Consider the following 12,582-nt stretch of genomic DNA (forward strand, 5'->3'; position numbering starts at 1 on the left):
ACTATGGCCATTCTTATGTTCCTAATTTAAGAGAAAGTAAAAGAATATTGTTATTTTAATCAGCAATCAATATTTCATTGTTTGAGATACTTGCTTTCTTTTGAGGTTTTAGGTACCTACTGGTTGTGCCTAGGTCTGTGGTGTTTTGGAAATTCATGCATCTTGAAATCAGGAAGCAGAGAAGCACACAAAAAATAAAGAGGCAAAGCAAAAAATGGACTAACCTTTTTCAAAGTGTAAAGAAGATTAATTTCATATAGGGCTTTTTTATGGCCAGCAGCTTTTGTCTTATTTTATGCTAGCAGGTCTGCCCATCTCTAAATTATAGACTCTATCCTGATCCATCACCATCAGAAAGGAAAGCCCAAAAGGACCAGAAATGTTGCAATGTCACCATGCTGGTAAGCAATGCAGCAGAGAAAGCATTCAGAGGACTCCGCACACGACAGATCAGCAGTATCCAGGGCTACATACAATGAGTATATGAAAAACTCAGCAATGACTGGACAACTCATTCAGCAGCTCATCCCTATTCAGCAACCTACTTAAGCACATACTTTAAGTTGGATGGGATTTAAGTATGCAGTTGGGACACAGCTTCAATACACCAGGGTTAAACCCAGCTTTGGTGCTGAGCCCTGTCCATTAGTCACCCACATGCCCAACAGCCATGACCACCCTGCAGAGACATCCAGGCCAGAAAACAAAATGTAGGTTGTGAGGATGCTGGGCCCAAAGTCTACCATTGGAGCTTATTTTTCTGTGCCCACAGTTCTTCTACTTGACCTTTCCTCTTTTTCAAGGATTTGGCCCAATAAAAATAAACCACACTTAGCCATCTTAGCCATCACATCTAAGAATATGAATTAGGAATTATTATTTACCTTTTCACCTTTTGCACCAGTTAAGCCCATTTCTCCTTGCCGACCCTTTTAAGAAAATAAAAAAACTATTGACAATCTTTGTCCTTTTTAATTCTGACAAATGAAAAGAATCTTCCCCATCCAGCTGCTCCTTGCACTGAATGTTGCATGAAATCTTGTTAATCATCATAACTGAAATGTGTGATTTAACCAGCTTCAACTGAATTTAAGTTATTGTCTTCTGCTGGAGAGAAGAAAATTCTACATGCTACTCAAAATCAAACACTTGGCAACACTACGATACATCTAGTGTGTCTTTTCTCTTTTCTCCTCAGACCAACAGTACATCAAATTGGCAAATATATATTCCATTATTTAAAATACATAGATGCTTTCTGTCAAAAAGTTTGGACCCAACATTTGACCATTTAATTTGCTATAAACTGCTTGGGAATGACCTGCACCTTTTAAATACTTTTGGTGTAACAAACCCTGTCACTTTATTAAAGAGAATTTTTTTAAATACCCACTATTTGCTAGTGCTATCAAAAATATTTTTGAGCTCCCCTTGCTGGTTCAATAGATAATATTATGTATGCACATATTCCAAACACTATTTCCTTTTGCTCGCCTAAAAACACAGAAAAAATATTTTTCACTCTTCCCCCTGCCCAATTCAGACCTAAAAAATGTAGGTTACACTAAAAGAAGACATAATATTTTCAGAGTTCTAAAAGAGCATTACAATGGTACAAACTATCATAATTTCATCGCAAGTCACACAATTTTGGCCCCTGCTTGAGCCAGTCTTAAGATGACATGAGAATTTCAGCCCTATTGGGGAAAAATCCTCTGACAGGCTGTATTCCCCACTTCCCTGCCTCCTGGAGAGAAGACAATCAGGGCTGCTGCAGGAACCAGGCAGAGCTCGCTCCCCACCCTTAAGAGTTGAGTTTTTGGGTAGGTGAGGTGGAGAGGGACCAGCTGACATTTCACAGAGGGGAAGGGGAAAAGAAAGAGCCCAGCAATCTTCCTTCTCTGCTCTCCTGTTAAAAATGGGTAATCTCCCCTGTGTGCTCCTACACACGCCCTACAACACCAGATCTGGGAAGTGGGAGGAGGGCATGAATAAACTCTGGAACTAATTCCCACACCCAGGCCTGGGAAGACAAAGAGGAAACCCCCTGTAGCCTCCCCCCCAGATCTGAGAAATGGGGTGAAGAACCACTGAAGCTGCAAGAGCAGAGGTGCAGTTGGGGGCCAGAAATGCTGTGACAGTTGCAGGGGAATGTATAATTAATTGCTGGGCTGGGTGATGGGCAGATGTGGGGCTGTAGAGGAACAGAATTAATTAGAATTTTGGAGCTTGGGGAGAAGCTTGATGATCCGCACAATCATGCAGCATTTTATAAAAATCTTTGTAATTTGATCTCATGTGGGTCCCCCAGTGAGACCTTCTGCAGCAGCTTACTCTATATATTTGAGAGAAGTGCCAACACTGAAATTGTCACACAAACATTGGGGGGTGTTCAAAAATCAAAAGGTCAAAAACATGAGATCATCTCTTAAAACAAAATCTTATTATTTAGGAGGGGGATTGACTCATGATTTTTGAACTTTTGGGTTGGATATAACTGCATTTCAAACAGTGGAGATTAAAAATATTGTAATGAACCTACTGGCTCATTACTGAGCACTGTGTTAACCTCCAATTCAACATTCAGCAAGTAGAGGGCTCCATAATCCCTCCAGTACAGTAGAAGGAAGCACTGCCAGAAAAGGACCTAGCTGGGGGGGGGGGGGGGGGGGGACAAGAGGCTGCATGATGACTGCAGTAGCAGGCTGGAGGCAGCAGCCTAACACTGGTTGTGGAGAGAAGCCTAATGCTGGTTGGAAAGGCTGTGAGCCAGGCTGGGAAGAATCCTGTCACAGGGAGTCCATGGCTAGCTGTGACAGACAGATACTTAGAAGCAGCCTGCAAACAGCTGAGCCACATGCATGGGTCTGAAGATGACAGATGAAGAAACATAATTCTGGCTGTGGGATCTCCAGGCCAGTGCATAACTGACTCCTGCAGGGAGTAACCCTGGCACTGGACCTGAGGTCACTGACCTTCATACCACTTTACAAAACTACCCTTAGGGGTTGGATTAAGAACTGTTGTATGCTAAATTTCTCTCTTTTAATTTGGAACCATTAAAACCTAGATGCCTAGGGAAAATGCAGTATTTATTTCTGGCAGCCCTCGTAATGCAATTCTTTGTTATTCATCATACTATATGAGTATGTTTGGGTAGAGATGGGCAAATAACTGATTTTTCAGTTCACTGGCGGTTAAAAAAATCAGTTTGAACTTAACCAGAATATTCTGAAAAATTGTGGCGAATTAAACAAGTAGGTGAAAAACTAGATTTGGGTGAACAAATCATTTTTTTAAACTATTTAGTTTCCAGACATTTTTTAATGTAAAAGCAAAAAAAGTGAAGGAGAAGATGGTGGTCCCCCCCATGTTATAATTGTTATAATTGTTAGCACACTAGCTAGGGAACTGGGAGACTCAGGTTTAATTCTCCCCTCTGCGGAGAAGGGATTTGAATTTGGGTCTTTCACATTATAGAAGCATACCTTAGCTCAGGGGTCGGCAACCTTTCAGAAGTGGTGTGCCGAGACTTCATTTATTCACTCTAATTAAAGGATTCGCGTGCCAGTAATACATTTTAATGTTTTTAGAAGGTCTCTTTCTATAAGTCTATAATATATAGCTAAACTATTGTTGTATGTAAAGTAAATAAGGTTTTTAAAATGTTTAAGAAGCTTCATTTAAAATTAAATTAAAATGCAGAGCCCCCCGGACCGGTGGCCAGAAGTATGAGTGCCACTGAAAATCAGCTCGCGTGCCATAGATTGCCTACCCCTGCCTTAGCTATTGGACTATTCTGATGTGTGTTTTTCTCAATCTCTCCTATTCAAGCAGGTCCACCGTGTATAAGTAATTAAAACATCATTGGCAGAGGGACATCAAGTTGGGTCTCCCACACTACAAGACTGTGCTCTAACCCCTGTCCTATAGCATAGTCTTGGGCAGCTCTTTCTCAGTCTCTCCCATTGAAGCTGCTCCACTTTGTATAAAATACCTGAATAGTCATTGGACCAGCAAGAGAAAATGACAATGACCCTAGCTGTCAAGGCACTCATCTAGGAGGTAGAGAACCAAGTTCACGGTCCCTGCTCCACTGACTCTTTCATTATTTATACACAGCAGAACAGCTTGACCAGAAGACATTGAGAAAAACCCACTCCAGAAGGTCCCATAGCCCGGTGGCTAGGGCACCATTCTACAATGTAGCAAACCAAAGTGCAAATCCCTTATCCAGCAGAAGGGGAATTGAACCCAGGTCCCCCACATCCTGAGTGAGTGCCCTAACGTGTGGGCTAGAAGCTGCAACATGCACACACACAAAAATCTGTTTTGTGAATGGTGTCTAAGTTCCACCCCACCTGCCTCCCAAATTTTTATTTGGCTACTTTGTGTCAAATTTCAAATAGATGTGGGTGATCAAAACTGCATTTGCCAGTGAATTAACTATTTCTCTGAAAATGTCACCCTCTTCTATTTGTGGGAACCACCAAGAGCTGGAGCCTGAAAGGCCTAACACTTGGAGTGCCTACAGTACTTGCCTCTGAGCCAGGGCCGGCTCCAGGCACCAGCCCACCAAGCTTGTGCTTGGGGCGGCACCTGGAGGGGGACGGCGCGGCGCTCCAGCCATCGGGGAGAGCGGGGCCACGGCCGGGGCTCGCCGCCCTCCACCCAGGGCTCCGGCCGCCCTCCCCCCCGGCGCCCTCCCCCCGGCTGCCGGGGGGAGAGCGGAGCCCCCGCCAGGGCTCGCCGCCCTCCTCCCAGGGCTCCGGCCGCCCTCCCCCCCCAGCGCCCTCCCCCCGGCCGCCGGGGGGAGAGTGGAGCCCCCGCCAGGGCTCGCCGCCCTCCCCCCGGGGCTCTGGCCGCCCTTCCCCCCCCCCCGCTGTGGGGGGCGGCCGGAGGCTTTTTTGCCTGCGGCAGCCCTGCTCTGAGCACATGGTACACCCAAATCACTGCCAAACATCTCTGGGACTGGTGTACCATAGCATTCACAGCACTTTCCTGTAGGTTAGACATACTGTAGATGAGTGTCCTTTCAAATGATAAAAATGATTTTTCACTACAAAAAGGAAAATTCAACTACATTAAAGAGGTATAAGTCTAAAACTAATTGAATAAAAGAGTCAACCTGTGTAATTCACTTCCATAAGAGTCTGTTGGGACAATTCGTAAGGCTGAAATGAACAAAGGAGTGGATACATACCTGACTGGTTAAATAGCTGGTGCCATGCAAGCTAAGATGATTAAATGAGTAATTATGTGTCTAGTTTCAGGGCATGAGATGAGCACTTCACATGGTCACTAAGGAATTTTTTCCCAGTATAATATTACACAAATATATAAATATGTTATTTTTTTCTCTTCTTCCTTTCTCTCACTGGCCAGTGACCAAAGGCCTGATCAAGTATGTAATCCGCTCCTCCTAAGGAAACTGTGACAAACCAGATGAATGAGACTACAGGTAAACTTAGCAGTGACAAGCTGGTTGTTATTTTGCAATTCCTTATGCCCTTATATCTCAGATGCTTACAATTTCTCCCTTTTGTCCTTTATGTCCAGCAGCCTCAGGTAATCCTAGTTGTCCTGCAACACCCTGTGAAGAATTGCAAGTGAAAGAATATAATAAATATAATATAAAATATTATAATAAATATAATATGTAGTTACCACAATTTTGCAATATTAGGTCCTATGTTGATATGTTATTTTCTGTGTAAATGCAAACATCCTAATTCAGCATCAAACAGAGGGGGTAAGATAACCTGTGCACTACATCAAAGTTATGTGGCACAAGAATGTATTCTTCTCCATGCGGGAGATATTCATATTCCATTCAACTAATGGGAGTTCTACATCTATAGAGAGAGCAAAATATCCATGTTGAGTACTGCTGTGTAGATCTGAGAAGAGAATTTTGTCTTAAATCATTGGAAAGAACATTATTTTTATGATCATTATCACAGTACATTTCTTAAGTGTGAGAGAAAGGAACAACAACAAAAAATCCCTCTTCTAATATGAACAAGCACCTCAAGAAATATTCATTTTAGTTTTGAACAGCATGAAGACACAGATAAAGAAAGAGATGAATTGATATTAGTGACAGTATATTCCCACTGTTCCTCAGAATAAGCAAACTGACTGAAGCAATTTGGCTTCAAATTTTATTTTTATTGAGACTACTTATTGTACTGTGTGTATCTACCCTTTTGCAGAAGGCCTGTACATATTAAATATATAATACATGGCTTTTTGCTTTAATTTTACATAGGGAAGACCTGGTAAAAAATGAAGTAGGTATGTGCAGTGGAGGCAATGTGACCTAGTGGCTAGCTGGGTGACCATGGGTAAGTAACTTTACCTCTGTGTGCCTTGGTTTCCCCATGTGTAAAATGGAAATAATGATGTAAAATGTTTTGAGACCTACTAATAACAAGTGCTAAATAGATATTATTATTAACAATAATAAAGGAGATAAAATAACAAAATATAAATTTCAGTCAGATTCCTATTGATTTTGTAAAGGTATTTCTTTATCTCTTGATGGCTTTTTGTTCAATTTCTAGGGCATTTCAGCAGTTAATCTACATGAGTCTTCATCCGTCTGCTGGCTACCAACTAATATTAGGATTAGTTGCAGAGGCAGCTTAATGACGACTGCTGAGTAGCAGTTGACTTGATAAAGAGAACAAACCAGAGACAAATGGTCTGACGAAGTGGGTATTCACCCACGAAAGCTTATGCTCCAATACATCTGTTAGTCTTAAAGGTGCCACAGGACTCTTTCTTGCTTTTTACAGATCCAGACTAACACGGCTACCCCTCTGATACCAGAGACAAATAGTTACTATAGACTGAATATAGATAGTTATTGTTTGTATTGAGATGTGCCTTGAATGTATATGTATGGAAAAAATTTAAAACATCTTTTGGGAAAGATAATATTAGATCAACCAGCTGTATTTTTATATATTATTTGAATATCCACATATAAATCATTCTTTGTTAATTTTTTAAGATGCAAGAAAATATTTAGAAGAAGAAAATAGTGATAGAAAGTAGCAATAGATTATTCAAGAATTAAAGCAAACATTGGAAAAATGTTCTAAAACAGTTTATGTATATACTTTCAGTCACTTTCCACTGTGCTTTAAATTATTATCTTCCAACACCTGTGACCTGATTGAGTCCCACAAAGCTGACTTTTCTGCCCAAAGTAAGGATGTTTGTAAGCAGATTTGATTTTAAAACTGAAGTGACCTTATATTTATATACATTGAAATAATGATAAACCACAAATCAAAGGCCAAATTCTGCACTCACTTAAACCCACTAAAACCATACTGAAGTCAGTAGAATTGCACATGGTGTAGGCACAGAATAAGCCTTGACTATGTAGAGAAATAGGTAGAGATGAGTGGTTATTAAATTATGACAGGTCTTCAATGGTATCTGTCCGTGCCACCTCCTTATTTGTCTTATGGGGACCACAATATTTGTCATAATTCCTAGAAATGCCACTTTAAATAAACCATGCAAATATCATCAGAAAAGACTGATACTAAGGACTTCACAAGAGTTTCCTCCAAGGAAAACCACTGAAAAAAAAATTTCAGTGAGAACTTGAGAGAGCCTTGAGAGGCCATATAAAATCAAGGAAATTGGCATTCCATTGTTACCTGTTCAGTCTTGCATCTGAAGAAGTGAGGTTCTTACCCACGAAAGCTTATGCTCCCAATACTTCTGTTAGTCTCAAAGATGCCACAGGACCCTCTGTTGCTTTTTACAGATTCAGACTAACACGGCTACCCCTCTGATACTGTACAGAAGGGAATCTCATAACCCACAGAACATCACAGAACATATTATCTTGCATTTATATAAAGCTTTTCATCTTACAGACACTTTACAAATGATGTATTGTCAGTAAAGGGATTTGGCACCTCCCAGGTGTAGTGGAGTGCCCAGCCAGCATTCACCACATTATATAACAGTGTGAGAAAGCAGAAATTTAGATCAAGGATACAGGAACAAACCCCTACTTGTGAGAATAGCTCAATGGGATTTTTTAATGTCCACGAAGAGCAGAGAGGTTCTCATAAATATTCCTCTACCCTAAACTACACAGAACTTAATTTATCTGCTTCAGTGGTTGAAAGGCATGGATCAGCCCTGCTGAGATTTAAACCTGTGGCTCCAGAGAGTCTGGGTATTTAAAACGTGATGTTTAGACTAGTAAACCATCTCTGCTATCATAGTAAATACTAAACTTAGCACTCCCTTGCTGAAAAGTTACTTGCTTGTGAATAAGTCATTAAACTCTTCACACTGGACAGCTGAAGGAAGGAGTAATTTGGTGCTCTGTAAAGGATTTAAAAGATGATTAATTTCTTGAAACAAACAGCTGGCCTATATTTTGCCAGAATACATTAATTGGGAAACATAAGATGCTCTAGGAACCCTTAGAGCCTCACGATGGTGAGAAACATGACTCCTGTAGACAGATGCATATCAAATCCTGAGGACCTCCACTGTTGCTTTAGAATTAATCTTAAATAGTGTGGATTCAAAGAGAGCCGTTGGAATGTAAAAAAGGAAGATGTCAAATAGCCCGGAAGTAGAGAAGTAGCTTCGAGAAAAAAGCTGTAGACAAGGAAAATACTTGATATTAACAGAAATTACTTTTTGGCAAGAAAAATAAATTGCTAAGGTGATCAGATATACACATGCACAGGAAGGTGACAGACCAAGCATAGAGACTGAGGCTACGTCTTCACTACGGGGGGGGGGGTCGATTTAAGATACGCAAATTCAGCTACGCGAATAGCGTAGCTGAATTCGACGTATCGCAGCCGACTTACCCCGCTGTAAGGACGGTGGCAAAATCGACCTCCGCGGCTTCCCGTCGACGGCTCTTACTCCCACCTTTGCTGGTGGAGTAAGAGCGTCGATTCGGGGATCGATTGTCGCGTCCCAACGGGACGCGATAAATCAATCCCCGAGAGGTCGATTTCTACCCGCCGATTCAGGCGGGTAGTGTAGACCTAGCCTAAGGCTCTGAATCTGGAAAACATCTCTCCTCAGGACAGCAAATAAGCATGTGCATAAGTCCCAGTAAAGTCAATGTCCTGAATTGAGGCTTATATCCAAAAGGAACTTATGGAATGAGTCAACTCACTGGAATATATCATGGAATTGGTTGCATTTCACATATATCTTCTGTGCCATAAATATTGATGAAATCATTTAAACATTCTGTAGTTCTCTCCACCGAGAAGGAAAATTTATAAATTTGGTAAAAAACCTTGTGAGCATTCAGAAGCTTTTTAAAGTCAGAGTTCTGACATTCAGTAGGACAGGTTGCATTAGAAAAATATGAACTATGAAAATATAGGAAGTGATATATCTGATCTTAGATTTTAAAGCCCAAAGGAACTTTTATAATATAATTTGACCTCCTGCACTGAATTCACCCAGTAATTTCTGCATCAAGCCCATATCATATATCTCATTATATATATATATGATATATTATATTAAATGAGCTCATTTACATGTGTATTTGAAGGTTTTCTATATAGACCTAATTTATTTCTTACTGTAAATTTTACTCACCTTAAATGAAACAGAGCTTGGAAAATCTTGTATTAAGGTTTAGCAGCTTACAGTGACAGAAAACTGAACTCAAGGCCAAGTCATATTTCCTAATTACAACAGACTGCAGAACTACAGAAAAAATCTCTGGTAAGGATTTAAAGGAATGACTGACAGTATTGTCAAAGTAATTTGAACTTTTATCTGCTAGGTGTAGGAGGAAAGATTAAATGAAGTCCATATAATCTAGAGGTACTGCAATAAAAATGTAGAACTTTAGAGAAGGCTGTTTGGGAATCAGAAATGACGAGGGACATAAAAAATGTGACAATATATTTGGATTCCAACACTGCAAAATACTTGAAATACTCTAGACAGCAAGGTTCAGATATTCAAAGTAGCCATTAGGTTTTTACAGAAAACATTTCTTTAAATCCCTTAAATAGCTTTGCAAATATCAACCCAAGTTTGTAACTTTCCATTCTATTCATCACAGGTCAGATTAAGAAACAAGAATTTAAAGTGAAGTCTTTGAGGATAAAAAAGGAATTAATAATCTGTCTTTGGGAAGGTTAAACCTCTGAGTTTTGTAAACCATGGGACAGCTTTTGAGAAGTAATATGTATATAGCCCCCAGATTTGTAATTTCTTAAAGTTCTGCATTCTTTTTCCAAGATTGTGGATTCAGACAGGAAGAAACATATTTTTCAACTCAGGCTGATAGAAAATAGGTATCATTATTCAAACTAAGAAAATTAAACCCATCTCTTATATAGTGCTTTTCATCCGTAGATCTCATAGCGCTTTACAAAGGACTGATCAAAAGATATCAAAGAGGAATACCAATGAGGAATATATAAGTAGGGGAGAAAAATTAGCACTCCTGCAATGCTTCCTTCTCACCTTATTTATCTAATAACTTTAAAATATGAGAGCTCTGTCTCTTTAAGAGGCTTTACTGAGTTTTCGCTTCTATGGCTATTCATGGAAGTTTATGAAAAGTACCATTAGACAATCAAAGAGACTTTCACAGTTCATTTGAAAGAGTAACTACCAAGTTTGATTTCTGGTCTCTTTCATAAATGGAAAGCCAAACTATCAAAAATTAAAGATTATGGTCTGAGCAAACAATAAATATACTCAGACATACACACCCTCATTTTCATGTGAACACAAGAATGGCTGATTCAATGAGCACTAGATGTCCATGTATACAATTAACCCATTTATGGTGTATGTGCGGGTGTGCATGTTTTTCACATGGGGACTTTGAAAATTTGGTTCTGAATCTCTACAGCTACAATTATTTGGATAAGAAAGAATAGATCTCTACCTGTTGATTACAAGAATCGCACTTTAGAATGCTTTTTATAAAGAATAATTAGGACTATATTGTACAAGCTGCTTTTATAGTATAATGCACGTTGATATCTGTAGAATCATAGGTCTTGAAGGGACCTCGAGAGGCCATCTAGTCCAGTCCCCTGCACTCATGGCAGGACCAAGTATTATCTTGACCATGACAGGTGTTTGTCTAACCTGCTCTTAAAAATCTCCAATGATGGAGATTCCACAACCTCCCTAGGCAATTTATTTCAGTGCTTAACCACCCTGACAGTTAGGAATTTTTTCCTAATGTCCCACATAAACCTCCCTTGCTGCAATTTAAGCCCATTGCTTCTTGTCCTATCCTCAGAAGTTAAGAACAATTGTTCTCCCCTCCTTGTAACAACCTGTTATGTACTTGAAAACTGTTATCATGTCCCCCTGTCAATCTTCTCTTTTCCAGACTAAAACTAAATTTTTTCAATCTTCCCTCATAGGTCGTGTTTTCTAGACCTTTAATCATTTTTGTTGCTCTTCTCTGAACTTTCTCCAATTTGTCCACATCTTTCCTGAAATGTGGCACCCAGAACTGAACAAAATACTCCAGTTGAGACCTAATCAGCGCGAATAGAGTGGAAGAATTACTTCTCGTATCTTGCTTACAACATTCCTGCTAATACATCCCAGAATGATGTTTGCTTTTTTTGCAACAGTGTTATACTGTTGACTCATATTTAGCTTGTGGTCCACTATGACCCCCAGATCCCTTTCCACAGTACTCCTTCCTAGGCAGTCATTTCCTATTTTGTATATGTGCAACTGATTGCTCCTTCATAAGTGAGTACTTTGCATTTGTCCTTATTGAATTTCATCTGATTTACTTCAGACCATTTCTCCAGTTTCACTTTGAATTATAATCCTATCCTCCAAAGCGCTTGCAACCCCTCCCACCTTGGTATCGTTCACAAACTTTACAAGTGTACTCTCTATGCCATTATCTAAATCATTGATGAAGATTTTGAAAAGAACTGATCCCTGTGGGACCTCATTCGTTATGCCCTTCCAGCATGACTGTGAACCACTCTCTGGGAACGGTTTTCCAACCAGTTATACACCAATCTTATATTAGCTCCATCTAGGTTGCATTTCCCTAGTTTGTTTATGAGAAGGTCATGTGAGACAGTATCAAAAGCTTTACTAAAGTCAAGATATACCATGTCTACCGCTTCCCCCCATCCACAGGCTTGTTACCCTGTCAAAGAAAGCTATCAGGTTGGTTTGACACAATTTGTTCTTGACAAATCCATGCTGTTACTTACAACCTTATTATCTTCTAGATGTTTGCAAATTGATTGCTTAATTATTTGCTCCATTATCTTTCCAGGTACAGAAGTTAAATTGACTGATCTGTAATTCCCTGGTTGTCCTTATTTCCCTTTTTATAGATGAGCACTATATTTTCCCTTTTCCAGTCTTCTGGAATCTCTCCTGTCTTCCATGACTTTTCAAAGATAATCACTAATGGCTCAGATATCTCCTCAGTCAGCTCCTTGAGTATTCTAGGATGCATTTCACCAGGCCCTGGTGACTTGAGGACATCTAACATGTCTAAGTAATTTTTAACTTGTTCTTTCCCTACCTTAGCCTCTGATCCTACCTCAT

General features: G+C 39.9%; 1 protein-coding gene across 1 annotated transcript in view; it reads right to left on the minus strand.

The window, feature by feature from the left end:
- Positions 1-12,582, minus strand: part of COL19A1 (collagen type XIX alpha 1 chain) — a 331,665-nt gene that overhangs the window by 79,286 nt on the left and 239,797 nt on the right. Inside the window, exons 15-16 of the mRNA XM_029912234.1 lie at positions 5,531-5,593; positions 885-929 (exon numbers count right to left, since the gene is read on the minus strand). Coding sequence (XP_029768094.1) covers positions 885-929; positions 5,531-5,593 — 108 coding nt within the window. The remainder of the gene's footprint in view (positions 1-884; positions 930-5,530; positions 5,594-12,582) is intronic.

Source organism: Terrapene carolina, unplaced genomic scaffold, assembly GCF_002925995.2.
Source record: "Terrapene carolina triunguis isolate 2854851 unplaced genomic scaffold, T_m_triunguis-2.0 Scaffold42, whole genome shotgun sequence".
Classification (NCBI taxonomy): Eukaryota; Metazoa; Chordata; order Testudines; family Emydidae; genus Terrapene; species Terrapene triunguis.